Raw genomic sequence first — 18,871 nt, 5'->3', positions numbered from 1 at the left:
TTATAATTTGTCTTGAACTCCCCCTGATCTGTGTCAGTGGCCCATTCCCTCTGTTCCCTGTGCCCCTCGTTTCTCCTATCCCCCCTATGTCCCTCTCCTTTTTTCTCACCACAATTTTCTGTCATTTCCTCCCCTTTCCTTCTCCCTCGCTTTCCTTTCCTCCCCTTCTTTTTCTAAACTGAACCTCTCAGACAGGAAATGGTTTTCTCTAAATTGTTTCCAGAGATGTAAAACAGAGAACAAGGGAAGAAAAAAAAAAAAAAGAGAGGGAGAGACTGGCACCCAGTGGCAAAGGGAGAGACATAGAGAGAGAGACACACAGGCAAAGAGAAGGGGGCTAAGCACCTAGTGACTGCCAGAAGGAGCAGACAAAGAGAGAGAGATGCAGGGAAACAGAGAGGGAAGAGAGTCTGAATGTGATGCACACACCCACAGAGGAAGAGTACTGATGCAAGACTGAGTACTGAGTGAGTATTGTTCACCCTGCTGCCTAGTGGGGCTCCCCAAATCAGACTCTTTTTTTTTTTTTTTACCCCCTCCCAATTAATTTTGCGACCACTGGTAAATGAGCCTCTTCCCTGGCTCCTATCCATCTCTGTCAAACATGTGGGCTTTACTTCTCCCTCTCTCTCTCCCCCTATCTGTTTATATCTTCCCCATTTTAACAGACTTCTGTTTCCCATAAAAGGAAAAAAAAAGAAAAGTCAGGGACTCCTCCCAACCGTACGCCTCTTTCTCTCTCTTATTCCAGCCCCGTACTCACATCCACATCTTTTGCTCTCATCCCTAAGCTCTTTTCCCCCTCTCATCCTCACCCTCTGCTCCCTGTTACCAAATCTGTGCTCTTATTTGTATTAGCATTCAAACATATTCTTTATATTTTATCACAGCACTTTCATCCATTATTTCTCTTCTCTTGAGGTCTTCACCAAACTCTCCACCAAAAGGTCCTCCTAATGTCATGTTAATCCTGCTTTGCACTCACATTGCTCTTTCCACTACTGTCTTCTCTAATTATCCAGTCTCCTCCCAGCCGTAGCTCCTTTTAGTATTTTGTGGTTTGTCTACATGAAGTATGGAAGACTTAGGTAAGTGTAGAAAATTCATCCCAACATAGAGGATTTCTCATACTTCCATGTTCTCCTTTTTACTTTGTCTTGTACAGCGCTTTCATTGGGAGGCTGCTAGTTCTCTTAATCTTTGGTGACACTGGTCTCAAGCTATGCGGGGACTTGGATCAGAGGAGGGGGGGGGTCAGGGCTCAGCCTAATTGCCTGTTAGGGTAAAAAATGTGAAGAATGTCTATTTGCTCTCCTATACACACTTAAAAGCCTAGTGTGAAGGTCATTATGGTCAACATTTGGGTTGAAAAATTGTTTGCTGTCCTGGATGTTTTAAAAAAAAAAAGTGTGGATGAATGACTAATACACCAATATTCATCTATATCTGTGACCTTGTTATGAGCTAAGCGGGCTCTGACTAAACCTTCATCCATCCACTTAAATACATAGATGGTTTGTCATGCTGTCCTGTTAATTTGTCTTGTACAGCCAGGAGCTTGCAATGGGAGGCTGTAAGTGATTTTCAACTGTGGTGACACTGGTTCCCAATCAATGAGACTCCTCTAGAGAGGCTTGGAGCAGTGGCAGGGGGGCTCATTCTGAATGCCCGTTACAGTAAGATATGGAGAATGCCTATTTACTCTCCTAGATACACCTAAAAGTTGCTACTGTGCTAAGGAGTATTTGACCAAGGAGGATTGTGGTGTGTGGAATCTTTATCCATCCACTCAAATCCATAAATGGGTTGTCATTCTTTTATGTGCTCTTGTTGTATTGTCTTGTATGAGTGGGAGCTTGCATTGGGAGGCTTTAAGCACTCTTCAGTTGTGATACACTGGTTCTCATACTGTGATGCTCACCCAACTGGAGGGGCTTGGAAAAGTGGCAAGGGTACTCAACCTGGATGCTGTTGGGTTAGATATCTGGAGAATGCCTATTCGCTGTCCAAGGTAGACCTGAAAGCCCATCTTGAAGGTCAGTTAGGGTGAGATTTAAGGGGAAACCCTATTTGCTATCCTAGATATTTTTTGAACTAAGGCTAAATGGCTAATATTATTCTGTATGTATAACCATGTTATGAGCTCAGGGAGCTCTGATCAAGGAGGGGTGTGTTGTGTCGAACCTTTACTCAAATACAAAAAGGGTTTATAATACTTAAATAAAAGGAGAATGGAGAATGCCTATTCCCTTTACTAGGTACACCTACAACCCAGTTTGAAGACCAGTTAGGGTGCAATTTTGGGTAAAAATTATTTGTCCTACACATACTTTTGAAACCTATATTTTATTACATCTGTAAAAATGTTATGAGCAATGGGGCCCTGACCAAAGTCTTCACATCCAATTAGAGGGTCTTGTACAACAACCACTGCTCTAGGATGTTCTATTTTGTTGTTTATTCCCCAATACTCTCCTAGTGAACCTCTAATATGATGCTGCAGCTCATCTGCTGTGTATAAATTGGAACTCTGATTTTAAATCCCCGGATTTTATGTTTCCCCACAATTTACTCTGTTTTGACCCCTGGGAAAAGTAAAACCAGGGTTCTGCTGTATCATTTAAAAATTATATTGAGGAGCTCCCATTAGAAGGCTTTTCACTGAAGAACATGGAATTATATATGAATATGTAGCCATTGGCTTCTTTTTAGGCACATGAAACACCCCTAAATCTTAATTATTTCTCACCTGTGTTTGTGTTCACAAACCCCCTTTGTGTCAATGTAAGGTTACAAAATAAAGTTCATCTAGTCACTATTTTGGGTCCTTCCACAGATCGTGAACCTCTGCATTGTATATCTCTGTTGTATTGACAAAATGCCACCTTCTGTCAAAAAACCCATGTTGAGCTATTCACATTGTGTCATGTTGCAGTAATTTGATATATCTTTCAGATGCACTGCTTGCTGACCTCCAGATCACAACCCCTCCACGGTGTCCAGTTTTACTAACAGATTCTCCTGAGAAACCTCAGCCTACTGAGACTCGACCTCCTCCACCACCTTACGATCCCAAGGTAATGATTTCCCTCTCACTGATAGTGACTCATAACCTCTCAAATCAAACTATCAATTAAATTTACTCTTGTATTCTTTCACAGACTGCAATGTCGAATAAAACCTCTGATCATGAGACCTTTCCAGTGGATAAGGACCACCTCTATAGGTATGGCAACTAGGCTTTTTTTCTCTTTTAAAATACTTCAGTATCTACTGATGACATTTTCTTCTTCTTCCTACTAGTACTTCTTTCTTTATGTAGGTACTTTATTGTAACTTTATTGTAACTGTGCCTCAGTTTCTACATTCTACGTCTTTGTCTTTACCCCATCTGTCCTGCCTAAGTATCATTAATTATAAAAGTTTAGTCATATGTTCTTTTTGTGAGACCTTCAGACTTTCCCACCTCTTTATTCTTGTTGAGTTCCTTGTTGACTTTCTGCTGTTTGATGGGCTTCCATAGGCAATTCTCATCTCCTCTTGCTCCCACAGCACGGTACAGAAATATCCTTTGCCTTCGGTCTCGCCAGCTTTGGGCGGTGGGCTGTGTGAATTGGATCGGTTGCTCAATGAACTCAACGCCACACAATTCAACATCACTGGTAGGTGGTGGAAGAAAGTACAGCTGTCGTTTTGGGGTGTAGGTTGGGTTATTGGCCTGGGCCTTGTACATATGACTAGAGGACAAGATGGTATATGTGGCACTATAGCATTTCAGTAAACTTTTATATGAGATGGTGTTGCCCAACCTGTGGCCCTTTCAGTAGGTGTGGTTGTGGTGGTTAAGTAGTGGTGGTAAAGGCCCATAGGCCAGACAGTCTTACTGTGTATAAATAATGGTGTCTCACACAACCTGTTTGACCCACCATCTCTAAAGACAGTCCTAATGATAATATCTTTCTTTCCAATTTTTCATCATGTTTTTCTGTTTTGACCACTTCCACCTTTTCTTTATCTTTCTGTTGTTATATTATAACTGTTACTGTATTTTACAGCAATCTGTTTTCCTCCACCACCATCTTTCCCCATAAATGCCTTTATAGGGATACTGTCATGGGAAAACATGTTTTTTTTCTTCAAAAAGCATCAGTTAGTAGTGCTGCTCCAGCAGACCTTTATATTTAATTTTGAAATCTGACATGGGGCTAGACATATTGTCAGTTTCCCAGCTGCCCCCAGTCATTTGACTTGTGCTTCAGTCACCGCTGTACTGCAAGTTGGAGTGATATCAGCCTCTCCCTCCCCCCCCCAGCAGCCTAACAACAGAACAATGGGAAGGTAATCAGATAGCAGCTCCCTAACACAAGATAACAGCTGCCTGGTAGATCTAAGAAAGTAAAATCCAGGTCCCACTGAGACACATTCAGTTACATTGAGTAGGAGAAACAGCCGCCTGCCAGAAAGCAGTTCCACCCTAAAGTGCTGGATCTTTCTGAAAGCACATGACCAAGCAAAATGTTCTGAGATGCACCTACACACCAATATTATAAATTTAAAAAAAAATCAGTCAATTATTCGCAGTGTAAACAGTATAATTTAGAAATAAAAACAACACCATAAAAATAGTGACAGAATCCCTTTAAGGGAAAGAAACAGGGTACCTTGGAAGATACATGTAGATATAATGGAATTGAAGAATATTCTATGCTTTGTCTCACATTGTCACACAGTCCTTTCCTACTTCCCCTTTATCTGTATACTCATTAATTGTCTTTCAATTCCTCCCCGTTATTTTCCTGAAGATGAGATAATGTCCCAGTTTCCTACTCGGGATCCCAGTGAACAGAAAGCTGAAGCACAGAAAGAGGCAGAAAAGAGGTAAGGAAGAGTAGGGAGTAGGGTACTTCCTGAGTTTGGAAACCAACAGAATATCATGGAAGAATGTAGGGGGTCGTACTGCATTGATCTCAGGATAGTAGCCACTAGGATGGTTTTTTCTTCATCCAATTTTTTTACATTGCCTAAAAATGGAAAAAAAGATACACCCCTGTCATCCCTTTCAGTTCAGTTCAGGTGGTACCATCTAACTGACCACGGGAAAGAGAGCAGCCCAGCAACTGAGAATTAATGCTCTAAACAACTGGAGTTTCTTTGTACAGGAGATACATATGGGTCCCAATTACATCTAATTTGGACTTCTCCATCTACTCCTTATTGAGTACAGTTTGGTTCTTCATTAAGATACTGCAAGTAACCTTCCACTGTTTCAAAAATGGGCTACATAGTAAGCAGTATTCTTTTATCCTCCCACGGACAATATTTCGGGCCTTATCTAAACATTATTTTTTCTCATTCCCTTAGTAAATTCCTTTTATGGTTCTCCACGTTTTAGATGTTTCACCGTGAGTAATATTTGTATAAGACTTGCTCATCCAAGGGTTTTCTCCTTTCTGTTTGCTCAATCCTCACACCTGTCATTATAAGAAATTGTAATGTTACAATATTTTATTAGGGCATTTTTCCAAACCCATGAGATGAACGATATCAGGGTCTGTTCCAGTGCGGTTATTACTGACTCTGACATTTAGTTGGCCAGCTTTGTCTTATACAAAAAACGTTTCTCATAGTTTCATCAGTTTAAAGGAGAATTAAACCATAAAAATAAATAATTTTATACACTGCACCAGCCTAAACTTTCAGCTTGTCAATAGCAGCAATGATCCAGGACTTCAAACTTGTCACAGGGGGTCACCATCTTGGAAAGTGTCTGTGACACTCACATGCTCAGTGGGCTCTGATTGGCTGTTGAGAAGCTAAGCTTAGGGCTCGTCACTAATTATCCAGCAGAAAATGAGCTTCCCCTGTAATATAAGCTGATGCTACAGGTTTGCTGATTATTCAATTCTGATGCTAATTGCACTGGTTTCTGTGTAATTATCTGTATTAATTACTTAGCCTTATATTGTGACATTTCTATTCTATGTGTACTGTATATTGTGAGTGGGTCCCTAAGCTCAGTAAGTGACAGTAGCACAGAGCATGTGCAGTGAATCAGCAGAAAAGAAGATGGGGAGCTACTGGGGCATCTTTGGAGACACAGATCTTTACTGCTAAAGGGCTGTGGTTGCCTCGGGCTGGTACAGAAGCACAAAATATAATGTACAACATTTCTAGCTACTTCTTTAGTTAGGCTTTAGTTCTCCTTTAAAGTAGGTAACTGACCCATTGTTTCCAAAATGTAGGGATATTGGAATCATGTTTGTTATATATTGGTTGACCAGGATGTTGAGCAGTCACAGGCTCCCTGTTGATCAAATACAGATTATTCAAGAACTGGCAACTTAACATTTAGAATTGGGTGTCAGGGTGCAGTGGTTGAGGTTGAGGCTATTGCCCTGCAGCAATGAGGTCCTGGGATCAATTCTGATGAGAGTGTTATGTGCAAGGGACTTCTACTGTACAGTATGTTCTGTGTTGGTTTTGCTCCAGCTTCCTTCCAAGTCCATACAGTCATTTTAATTGGTTCCTGGTTCTTCTGAAGCTATTGTGTGATAGGAACCTTAGATTGTAATGCTCATCTGATGCAAAGACCAATTTTTCTAGAGAGATGGTATGCTCCAGTCATAAAATTATGATTCAGTAGAAAGAACACTCTGGATCGATTAGAACGACTTGGGGCCTTCCAGTTGGATAGGGCTGCAATAAGGGCAGGCAGTGATGAAGGGAATGGCTTTGAAATTTGATTAATGTAAAGACTTTCTCACCATAAGTTGATTGGGAGGAATATTGATGATGGGGTTGTTAGATACTTGTGTAGATGGTTGAAGCATGAAGGAAAGATTTTCCATTAGGAGAGAAGACATTGATGGGAAATGAATCTCTGGTCACATAAGAATGGGATTATTGTTGGGTTAGGCATAGTGACAACAGCATTTGGAAGAGTCCTGGTAGAGAGAATATGATATGGTGGGATGAGCAGAACATCAAGTCTTCTGAAATGACACTGATTGCTCCTGTAAGTGCCATGTAATTCTTCTTGTCTACTCTACTGACACATGTTCATCTTCTTTAGGGCCCTGTCGGCCTCCTCTGCCACCCTCGAGTTGGACCGACTGATGGCTTCTCTCTCTGATTTCCACAAGCAGAACACGGTAAGTGCCCAGGGATGTTCCTCCTAAACAATTCAGTTCACGAAACAAATCTTTTCAGTCCGGTCAGCCCTGCGAAGGGAAAAGTTTAGGTCATTCTGACACAGATTAAAAATACATAAACTGAGAAAGGGCTATTTAGATTTAGGACACTGAGCTATGCAGAGTTAGGAAATAAAGCATCTGCTGGAGTAACTGTGGAGTAACCACTGGCTCTCACGGCAAAACCATTTTGTAAATGAAATATTTTTCAAAATAATATACTAAGGCTGGATCAGTAAATACCCAACTGGGGCCCCTATACCTTCTTGCCCCCCCTCCAACATACAGTTGCAGGGTCTGTTTCCTCTATATTAATGAACCTGGATGAACTGATATCTATTTAAAGAAACACATTAGCCTGTGTTAACTTCCTCCATGGACATCAAACAGAGGAAATAATCTCAAGATGGTCATTTGCATGTGCCACCCACACTGCTGAAATGAGCCGTGCAAAAGGATAATTAAGTTGCTGCTTGGAAGCCTACAACTAAATATATCAGCAAACTTCAATGCCAAAAAAACCATAGAATATACTGCACTGGTAGGTGTGTGTTGGATCTCACTCATGGTCCATAGAATCAAACACTGTGAAATGATGACAACCATATGACAGTAGGTGGTCCAGATATGAGAAGCAGATCATCTTTGTGGTCCAAGTTATTCCCCTGGGAACATGCAAGAGATTGGCTTGAAGCTCGTTCCATCATAGCCAACTCCCATTCCTATGGGGTAATATAATAACAGGACTGCAGGTCTAGTAACCCATAGCAACCCATCAATGGGTAGCATTTACTGGTCTACTGTTTGAAAGCAAAAATCTGTTTGGTTGCTGTGGGTCTGGGCAAACTTTGCTCCCATTATTACAAGAATATCCTGTAGTTTTCAGGGATTTGTGTGGCCCTTTGTTATGAGAATCTGCAGACTGTGTGGATTTGATAGGATTATATTGGTGCATTACAGACCTAGGGACTAGCTCAGCTCTAATACAGGAGGAGGAACTGGCGTCACACAAATACCAGGAATAGCAGAAGACCAAAACGAGAGGCTCGGTGTTTATGTTGGCGCCGTTTCAGAATCAAGTTTCATGGGATTTTTCAGTGCGAGCTGCTCTTCCTGACATGATCCAACGACTGACCCAAATACAACATGGAATGTATCTCCTGCTTTAAAGGAGAACATCATTGCATGCTTTTAAAGGGGAACTCCACCCAAATAATTTAAAAGAATGTTTCAGAAATGAACTAGATATAGTTTCCCTTTAATTATGCAACTTTATATAAAATAACGTGCACACTATTGCAAAATACAAGTATATCTGGGACCCAACCATTTATAATGCTATTTTTACCAGTCATTAAGATTAACTATTGTATAATGTGCAGCAGTAAGAATGAGAGGAAAAAAATGGCTTAAGAACTGTGATCTGAAGAGCTTGCAATCTAAAATCCAGTGGCATGGCCAGTCAGCACATAACACCTTACAGATGCATTGTGCCTTATCAAATGCACACGAAAAGCAGAAGTAGAGACATGTAACTGACTTTACAACATCTCTAAACCCAGAGTGGCCTGTCCTAATGTAGATACAGTAAAGGAAACCTCTCCCCCCCCCCCACCAGATCCGGTTTCTGTAGAATGTCCAGACAGAGCTCTGCAGAAAAAGATAAACCCACGCAAGGCACATATGGGAGTGACACAGCAGCTAGAGATTGTATAGGCACTACAAGAAACTGAGAAGCATATGAAATTCTAATTTTAAGCAGGGATGGTGCTAAACTGTAATCCCCCAGCTTTCATTGATATAAGAAGCAGCTGCATAAAACCGGGACAAGTTTGCTTCCCAAGGAACCTGTGCCAAACTGCACCATCCCACTGGATAGATGATTTGGGGAACAGAAGGCCTGTGCCATTTAGGGTCACTCTCAATCCCCCTATGTGTTTGTATCAGCTTGGAGGCCATACACTGATTGACCCACTAGCTGAACAGGCAGTACAGGTATAGGATCAGTTATCTGGAAACCCATTATCCAGAAAGCTCTTGCTTTACAAAAAGGCTGTCTCCCACATATCCAAATAATTCACATTTTTAAAAATGATTTCCTTTTCCCCTATAATAACAAAAACAATACCTTGTACTTGATCCATACTAATATATATTCGTTTTTGGAAGCAAAATCAGCCTCTTGGGTTTATTTAATTTACATGATTTTCTGGTAGACTTAAGGTATTAAGATACAAATTACAGAAAGATCCGTTACCAAGAAAACTCCAGGTCCTGAGCATTCTAGATAGCGGGTCCCATAACTGTACTGGGGCTCATTTATTAACATTGGGTAAAGTTGCACCTGGGCAGTAACCCATAACAACCAATTTTCAGCCAGCTGCAGACCCAAACAGTTGGGCAGTATGGTCTGACCATGTGTAGGCACATATGGCCAGCTTTACTGATGGCCTGCTAATTGGCGAAGGGTTCCTCTACTCAATGAGCTGTCAGTACCAATATCAGCAGAGTCAATTCTAATAATATATATATATATTAATTTGAGAATTATTATCTTTGCACCTTCCTCTGAGATGCTTAATAGAGAAGATGTGCCATTATTGCAGGTATCACAAGAAGTGGAGGCTCCTGGTGCTTATAAAGGCTCTGAAGAAGTTTCAAGACCTGGAGATACAGAAGACCTATCAAGCCCAAGAAGCACAGCTTGTGTTCCTAAAGATTTGGAGGACGCACCAACTCCTAAAAGTTTCAAGGTGGTGTCCGCTCCTGGGCATTTGGAAGTCAAAACCAACCAAGTAAATTCTGATGAAGTGACAGCTTCCCGGGTGCCTGACTCTGTGTCTGGTTCCAAAGTTCCAGAAGCCACAAGTGTTCCAAGAAGTGATCTGGACTCCATGCTTGTAAAGCTACAGTCTGGGCTCAAGCAACAAGGCATTGAAACGTACAGCAAAGGATTATGTGAGAGCTGCCAACGACCAATAGCTGGGCAGGTAATATACAGTATGCACTCGTGATCATATATCCTCCACTCTAGGGGAGGCAATGTCAATAAAGTCCTGCAATTTGCACTACACCTTAGCTAACCCATAAAAATCCAATCAGCAAGTAGCATTTGCTGGTAACCTGGTTTAAAGTAAATATTTGATTGGTTTCTATGGGATACAAGACCCAGGCACAGTCCAATTTTTGCTGATTTACCTTAATTTGTAATATTTCCATTTTTTTAACTTAATTTTCATTTATTAGTTATACTTTTTTTTAGCTTTCACTTTGACACCTAACACAGGTCGACCTTATATTTATGTTTTTTCACCTGGGTCCACTGAAAAATCTCAAAAAGCATTTTTTTGAAAAGGGGGCTGAAAGATGTTGTAGAAAAAAAAAACAGCGAAACCACAAATGCTTTAATCAACAGGGTAAAAATAACAAAACTTTGATGCTGAGGGGGTTTGGTTCTTTTCTATTTATATAAGTGATGCCCATGAAGGGTTGGCCTTGATGAAGCAATTCTGTTCGGAGGTTCTTTTTACAGTAACGTTTTTTCCTTCCACTGTGAGTGTAAATCACAACTGTGTGATATTCTGACATTGGTCTTGTGAAAATCTGCCTGAGAACACGGAATTTTTCAGTTCTGCAAGCATTCAATACAAACAAGAACCCATAGCCACTGGTGTTCTCTAGGTTAGTCCATTTAGACCAATGAAACAAAATGCCATGATATAGAGTGTGTATGTGCCTGTATGTTGTGTTCCTTGCATTGTGGTGCTGTTTAATCAAAAAGGATGACCTGCATTTGCCCCAATGTCAATGTGCCCTTCTGCTTGTGTCTGGCTTTAGACATTGGCCAGGTCTTGTTGGTCTTTGCTAAACTGACCTGTTTACCCCTTCAGGTGGTTACTGCTCTCGGACATACCTGGCACCCGGAGCACTTTGTGTGTGCCCACTGCCATACTCTGATCGGCACCACCAACTTCTTTGAAAAGGATGGGCGGCCATATTGCGAGAAAGACTACTTTATGCTCTACGCCCCGCGCTGTGCTCTATGTGAATTGCCCATTGTGCAGGTAAGACATCTAGGGGTAATGTAATAAAAGTCACAACATTCGTACTAGGTCTGGCAACCCATAGAAACCAACCAGCAGGGAGCATTTACTGGGCGCCTGCTTGAAAGCAAACATCTGATTGGTTGATAAGGGTTACCAGGGGTGATTTATTGTAGGGGTATATAGGTAGTTGTTTCACTGATCACTGGGATATCTGATTAGTGCAATTTAGTAACTTGCTGTTGTGAACCCTTCACTTAGCCCGGGGGTCATGCAGAAAGTCCTGGGGATTGCCAAAGATGGGCTGTGATTGGCTATTGTTAGCTCCTATGTGGACTGGCAGCCTACAGGTGGCTCTTGTTATGGTTTTTATGTGACTTGGTCATGCTTTCAAGCCAGGAATTCTCAAATAAAGCAGCTGCTTTGGGGCCATTGAGAGCAACATCCAATGGGTTGGTGAGCAGCATGTTGCTCAAGAGCCACTGGTTGGGGATCACTGACTTAGCCCCTGCCCTGAATTAGGCTGTAATTACAGAGTTCCCATGTGCTCTAGCCTTTCTGAATATACATAAGACATGGGCAAGAATGGTGGGTGTTCCCTACCAACAACCTGGGGTAAGGCAGGACTTTTCTGGAAGACCCCAAGCAGTTGCTAGTGGGGATTGAAAGGAAATCTCAGCTAGACAGTATGTCATCAGGCCATTTGACAGCCCTGGGGCAACTACAACTCCCAGCATTCTTCTCCTGGAGGGCAGGTCAAGACTGAGAATTAAAATAGGCCCTGGCATTTCAGGTACACAGTGGCCCAATCAGCCCACACAGAAGCCCAAACAGCCCCCACCAGTCCTCTAAATACTGACTTTCTATGGCACCTTATAGCAGCCCCTCCGGCATTTGCCAGATCCCACAGATTGTCAGTCCGGGCCTGCTGGAGGGCCTCATGTCTGATGCAGGCAATGGGATCTCTCACATGCCGGGGGACCTTGGGCAAATGCCTTTTCTGTCCTAACTAAAATCGAACCTCCGGATCACTGATTCTCTTTTGCTGCTTAGGATATCGCCCCTATATTGTCCAGACTTTTCTGTTTCTAATCCTATTTTCTCTTTCCTTTCAGAACATGGTTACAGCACTTGGTTGCACTTGGCATCCAGAGCATTTTTGCTGTAAAGTCTGCAAAAAACCAATAGGGGAAGAGGGTGAGTATTCCCACAGTACTTTGCCATAGTAATTCCACTGCATCCAATACTAATTGCTCATTCTATATTATACTAAAAGTTAACTTAAACCCCTTTAAGTCATATTTTGCACTTTAATACCTAATGCATGCAGATGTCATAATGCAATTCCTAAAACAGGGTCAGACTGGGACGGCGTGAACCCGGTTAAAAACCCAGTAAGCCCTGGCCCCTTTGGGCCCCGCTGACCCAGACCCAGTCCCCATTGCCCTTGTACTGCCCTCCCTCCCTTGATCACAGTAAAAGTAAGAATAAGGTGTGTACCCACTGGGGCAGGAGGGACTGGTGGTGGGTAAGTGGCTGGGCAGCAGGGGTCTAGCACACCCAGTCCTTACAGTAACCATCCAGCTATCTGCCCTAACTATAATGATGTTATAATGTATAGTAGGCTTAGCATTAAAACACATAAATACACACACATCTACCTCGTATGATGTCAGAATGGTTTACTTTTCATTTAAAAAATAAAAGAGAGTCTGTGCATTTGCAATTTATAAATCATGGATGCAGAAAACAGAAATCCCAGAAGCCCCCGTGCACAGACAATTCACCCCCACCATGACCTGTACAAGATAAACCTGACTTGGGAATTCCCTTGTTACCAGGCGCAGGTCTCAATCCTCTATTCTCCTGCCTGTGAGTTCAAATTCTGGTTCCAAACTGGCTCAGGGTTATTCAAACATCTCCTTGTTGTACTGTCTCCTTGATGTCTAGAGATTTATCTCTCACCGTGAAGGTGCCTTTCATGCTTCCAAAGACAACCTGTCTAATTTATATACATATTCACCGTTTAATAGTTTGCATTTGTGGAATGCGGTATTTCCTGCAATACGCAGCAGCTGCATGCCCTTTGTTTTGCTTTAGTGGGGGACCTGCTATATTTTACCATTTATGCACATTCTGCAGTTTCCAGCTTTATAAAATCACTCACTTACATAGAGGGCACCCCTAGGCCCACTGCCATTCGTCGCACCTGTCCCCTCCCCTTTATTTGTGCAAATTTTCATCATCAATGGGAAAATTAAAAAAATGTATATATTCGTATCTCCAGCGCATCCCCAGTGTTTTTGAACCAATGTGGGTGTGGTTGGGCAACATGCCACCCCCTAAAATCCTGCCGCCCTAGGCCCAGGCGTAGGTGGCCTTTACACAAATCCGGGCCTGCTCAAACAGTGTTAAAGAATATTTAGGAACACACAGTGCAAGATGTAGCTGTTTATTTTTACCCACAATACAGTGTCATACCTCCCAACATTTTGGAAGTAAAAAAATTTTTTTTCCACATGTAGCGCAGCAATTTTTTGACCACACCCCTTTATGTGACCACACCCCCCAATTACCATGTTTGTTTTACAAAATTTGGCAGGTTATGAAAGTTTGAAAATATTTCTCCTTATCTAAACTGTGTTTTTGTGTCTCAAAATTGTTACAAAGTATCTTATTTGCACCTGTTAGCTGTTCTGGGCTCTCTGCTAAAAGCCAATTAAGTGAGAAACTTTTCTTTTTCTGGCTGTTCAGTGCAGAGAAAAGAGGGACTTTCCAGTACAAATGAGGGACTGCGGGTTGAGCTGTCAAAAGAGGGACTGTCCCTCCGAAAAAGGGACAGTTGGGAGGTATGCAGTGTTTGGCCTCTAGCAGTAAATGTTTCCCTTCATTGTTTTCTTCAGGTTTCCATGAGAAGGATGGGGAGCAGTATTGCTCAGACGACTATTTCCGTCTGTTTGGAGCTGTCTGCGCAGGCTGCACTGAGGCCGTGAAGGAGAGTTATATCTCTGCCCTGGGAGGCTTGTGGCACCCACAATGCTTTGTGTGCCATGTAAGTAACACACTGTGTACTCTTTGAGATGCTCATATGTCTTATAATCTAAAAACAAGAGTGCAAAAGCACTCTCCAGCGGGCACAAAAATAAACCTGCAGTCCTGTTAATATTTATTGAATATTCTGTGTCTGAGACAAGCAGTGTGCCAGCTCCACCTTGTGTGTATAAATGCAATTGAAATTTTTTCCGGTCTGGAACGAAAGGGATAATGTAGCCCCAACTGTAAATGATAAGGATCTTAGAAATCACTGAGGAGTTATGTGACCATATAAAGACTAAAGGCTATAGGGTGAGTTATACAGGGAACTCTGGGTATCACTCATGTATTATAAGGGATAATGTACCCCCTACTGTAAATGATAAGGATATTAGAAGTCACTGAGGGGTTGTTCTGTGACCATATAAAGACACAAGGCTGCAGGCTGAGTTATACAGGGAACTCTGAGTATCACTCATGTATTATAAGGGATAATGTACCCCCTACTGTAAATGATAAGGATATTAGAAGTCACTGAGGGGTTGTTCTGTGACCATATAAAGGCACAAGGCTGCAGGCTGAGTTATACAGGGAACTCTGAGTATCACTCATGTATTATAAGGAATAATGTACCCCCTACTGTAAATGATAAGGATATTATAAGTCACTGAGGGGTTCTGTGACCATATAAAGACACAAGGCTGCAGGCTGAGTTATACAGGGAACTCTGAGTATCACTCATGTATTATAAGGGATAATGTACCCCCTACTGTAAATGATAAGGATATTAGAAGTCACTGAGAGGTTCTGGGACCATATAAAGGCACAGGGGTGCAGGCAAGTACTTTTATACAGACCATTCCTCTGTAACCTTATCCTTATGTGTTATAATATATATATATATATATATATATATATATATATATATATATATATATATATATATATATAGCAACGGATGAAGCTTGCACTCACAGGTCTTGAAAGAAATTTTCAAGTGTTTATTGGATCAAAAAACAACTAATGTGTCGGCTAGCACTATAGCCTTTCTCAAAGTAGAGACTTTGAGCAAGGCTAGAGTGCTAGACGAAACATTAGTTGTTTTTTGATCCAATAAACACTTGAACATTTCTTTTAAGACCTGTGAGTGCAAGCTTCATCCGTTGCTATATCTCTACTTATTGGGCTTTTTGCACCCAGACATGCACCATGTGACGAGCTGTGCTGGCTTCCAGAACCATATATATATCTTTTCCTTTTTTTTACTGTAGGTGTGTCACACACCATTCATCAATGGAAGTTTCTTTGAACATGAAGGCTTACCTCTATGTGAGACTCATTACCACTCCCGTCGTGGCTCCCTGTGTGCTGGGTGTGAGCAGCCAATAACAGGGCGCTGTGTGACTGCAATGGGCAAGAAGTTCCACCCCCAACACTTGAATTGCACTTTTTGCCTCCGACAGCTGAACAAGGGCACCTTCCGGGAGCACGATGAGAAACCTTATTGCCAGGCTTGCTACGCCCGGCTGTATGGGTAGGGCAGTTATATGGTTTCACAAAAGGAGGGTCATCTGAGATATCCAGCTTCAGAAAGACTATAAAAAGGATGCTGTGCAAGGCACCAGACTTTAAAGATACACATGCAAGGCTCTGCAGGGGAAAGGGCTGGCTGCTCTGAAGGGCACATAATATGCACTGCTCATCAAGCTCTGCAAGACAGAATCCACATGCACTGTTCTGCAGGGAAATGAGCTAAATGCTTTTGGTGTTGTACATGATCACATGCATGAAAGGGATCTAGATGTCCTGTAAACAGGAGACCACATCCAAAGCTGTGTAGGCACTGGAAGAGCAGGGTTGTCAGTGACCACATAAAATGCTCTGCTATGGCATGGGTTAGTTGTGCTGTGATTTTGTTGGAGACCACAAAGTCGTTCAGTGATCATATGCACTGATAAAATGGAGAAGATGTCATCTGCTGGGCAAACCTGTTGGGTACCACATTAACTGGTCTTCTGGAAAATATCCAGCTGCTCTACAAGCCTTCTGAGACTTAGCGCAGAGTTCTGCAAGAAAGGATCCAAAGCTATGTGCAAAGTTCTTCTCCAAGCCTTCTGAGATTAAGTGCTAGGTTCTGCAAGGGAGGAGACATCTGCTCTGCAAGCCTTCGGAGACTTAGTGCAAAGTTGTGCAAGGGAGGAGTCAGCTGCTCTGAAAACCTTCTGAGACTAAGTACAAAGTTCCGCAAGGGAGGAGACATCTGCTCTGCAAACCTGAGACTTAGTGCAAAGTTCTGAAAGGGAGGAGTCAGCTGCTTTGCAAACCTTCTGAGACTAAGTGCAAAGTTCTGCAGGGGAGGAGCCAGCTGCTCTGCAAACCATCTGAGACTAAGTGCAAAGTTCTGCAGGGGAGGAGCCAGCTGCTCTGCAAACCATCTGAGACTAAGTGCAAAGTTCTGCAAGGGAGCAGTCAGCTCCTCTGCAAACCGTCTGAGATGCCACCAAAAGAGCTGATATTCACTGGTTTACTTTATAAATGAAAACATCTGATTGGTCCACCACGTTTCTGCATAAACCTGAGAGTATTTCACACAAACATCCAATTAAAAAAAGCATTGTAATGACAGTGGTAGGGTTGCTCCATGTCTAGTAACCCATAGCAACCAGTTAGATGATCGGTTTCTAGCATGCTACATGCTACATGCTACAATACATGCTACTGTGGATTACTAGAACTGGATCAGGCTTTGTACCTGTTATTACATTACCATATATTTCAGCTGCATCCATTGTCTGACAAGAGAGTATAACGAGCTTGCTCTGCTACACTGTTCCAGTTAAATGTAACGATGGTCTTCGGATGTTGTTGAACTACATGCTTTGCTGACGCTGCACCAAAGATTGTGTAACTGAATAATAGAATAACAATTCAATTCACCTATCCATATTGGCCCATTATTTCTGTGTTACCTATTAGTTTTTAATTTATTTACAAGAAAAAAATGGTTTGCTAGTCTTTGTTGTAAGTTATAGGTGCTGCTACTTCTACTGGCTGTCCATTCCAACCCCCCCCCTTTTCTTCCAATTAGTTTACTTGTCCTAATGCCTGGGCTTGGACTTCCCACTTGGCCAATCATGAGAGTGCGGCGGTGCAGGGTTTTCATATAAAAGTGGGGGTAACCATAGAGTCTGTTGGAGGTCCATGATCATAGACAATATGGTGGAAGTAATGAGCCCAGCCAGTTCCTGGAAGCAAGTGCTTTTTAAATGAGTATTAATTGTCATGATTTGCAAGGATGCCATGATGCACCGGGACGGTCACGTTCACATTTAATCTCAATACACATTATCACATTCATTTATATATATGCAATAAAATGTTCACTGTCTGTGCGTTCTCCCATAATTTGTGCCCTAATATGTGACATAATAATGAATCTTTTTCAGTTGGAATATACAAATCAGTATGTACCTTGAGTCACCATTTTTGTTGCTGATCACCTGACAGGAAATAGACAGGAAATAATGGAGGTTCTTACTATAACAGGAAGGTGTGTAAGAGTGAAAGATACACCTCTGTCCAATCATTGGCTGATGTATAATGTATACAGTATAATGATGAATAGTGTAAAATGTGCCTTCACACTTACATGTGCCTGATATGAGCCAAACTTTGTGCTCAGGGGTATAGTTTACCTTTAATAGTCTTACTCTGGGTTGCCTATTTTTCAATTCCAGGCTTGGAGGCAAGGTTTGGTTGCATACAGTAACGTAACTAGAGGGGGGCAGACCCTGCTGCGGGATGTGCAGCGGGGCTCCCCCCCCCTCCGTCAAAGTCAGTGGCGCGCAAGCTGCCAGGGGGCCCTGAGGGGGTGCAGGCCCTGGCCCAATCGCACCCCCTGCTCCCCCAGTAGTTACGACACTGGTTGCATAAAAACTAGGTGCACTGCCAAATAGAGCCTCAATGTAGGTTGACAATCCACATTGGGGCTACTAAATGGCCAATCACAGCCCTTATTTGGCACCCCAGGAACATTTTTTATGCTTGTGCTGCTCCCCAACTCCTTTTACTTCTGAATGTTGCTCAAAGGTTCTAAAGGTTGGGGATCCCTGCTATATAGGAAGCAGACCCAGCAGCTGCAGGAGGGCCCATGAGGTAAATGGAGGCCCATTAGGTATAGGGGGGCTTATGAGGCCTTAGTTAATGAGCAATTTCAACATATATTGGAAGAACAGGTCAACCTCTGGATATGATGGGGGCCCTAAAATGAATTTTCTGTAGGGCCCAGTACCATCTATTTACGCCACTGCTCATGGTCATTGCCTTTACTGTACAAAAGCACAATTGCTTTCTCTATATTAGCGCTTGTCCCATGCCCAGATCCATGATGGAGAATAGGTAGGCATGGAAAATAGGGTGCAACATGGCTTTTACTGCCTTGTGCAGTAGAATGGCCCCAGCCCTCCTCCAGGTCATTACCAAATTTCTCTTTACCAGCTGCTGTACCAGTCCCCCCTCTGTCTGCTGACTGGGCTATTAGACCGTGGTAGAAAAAGAATAAAAATTCTCATGCATTGCAGCTTTATTTCAAGCACACGTGAAATT

The 18,871-nt window shown here is 42.3% G+C and overlaps 1 protein-coding gene across 2 annotated transcripts; it reads left to right on the top strand.

The window, feature by feature from the left end:
* Window positions 1-202: 202 nt before the first annotated feature.
* Window positions 203-17,654, top strand: tgfb1i1.L (transforming growth factor beta 1 induced transcript 1 L homeolog). 2 transcript variants are annotated; one of them, XM_041575791.1, is made up of 11 exons: window positions 203-467; window positions 2,956-3,077; window positions 3,162-3,226; window positions 3,553-3,662; window positions 4,803-4,878; window positions 7,073-7,151; window positions 9,797-10,180; window positions 11,081-11,254; window positions 12,349-12,430; window positions 14,137-14,285; window positions 15,538-17,654. In XM_041575791.1, the coding sequence occupies exons 3-11, from the start codon at window positions 3,168-3,170 to the stop codon at window positions 15,802-15,804; spliced, it is 1,380 nt and encodes a 459-aa protein (XP_041431725.1). In that variant the 5' UTR covers window positions 203-467; window positions 2,956-3,077; window positions 3,162-3,167; the 3' UTR covers window positions 15,805-17,654.
* The last annotated feature ends 1,217 nt before the right edge of the window (window positions 17,655-18,871 follow it).

The sequence above is a fragment of the Xenopus laevis genome, chromosome 9_10L (genome assembly GCF_017654675.1).
Source record: "Xenopus laevis strain J_2021 chromosome 9_10L, Xenopus_laevis_v10.1, whole genome shotgun sequence".
In the NCBI taxonomy this organism is placed as follows: domain Eukaryota; kingdom Metazoa; phylum Chordata; class Amphibia; order Anura; family Pipidae; genus Xenopus; species Xenopus laevis.
The sequence above is the reverse complement of the archived record's forward strand: the minus strand, read 5'-3'. Positions and strand labels throughout refer to the sequence as shown.

Bases quoted from the DNA above. Each gene is read 5' to 3' on its own strand.
- tgfb1i1.L (XM_041575791.1), top strand. From the start codon at position 3,168: ATGTCGAATAAAACCTCTGATCATGAGACCTTTCCAGTGGATAAGGAC. The intron at 4,879-7,072 runs GTAAGGAAGAGT...CATCTTCTTTAG, and splicing joins CAGAAAGAGGCAGAAAAGAG to GGCCCTGTCGGCCTCCTCTG. The intron at 7,152-9,796 runs GTAAGTGCCCAG...CCATTATTGCAG, and splicing joins ATTTCCACAAGCAGAACACG to GTATCACAAGAAGTGGAGGC.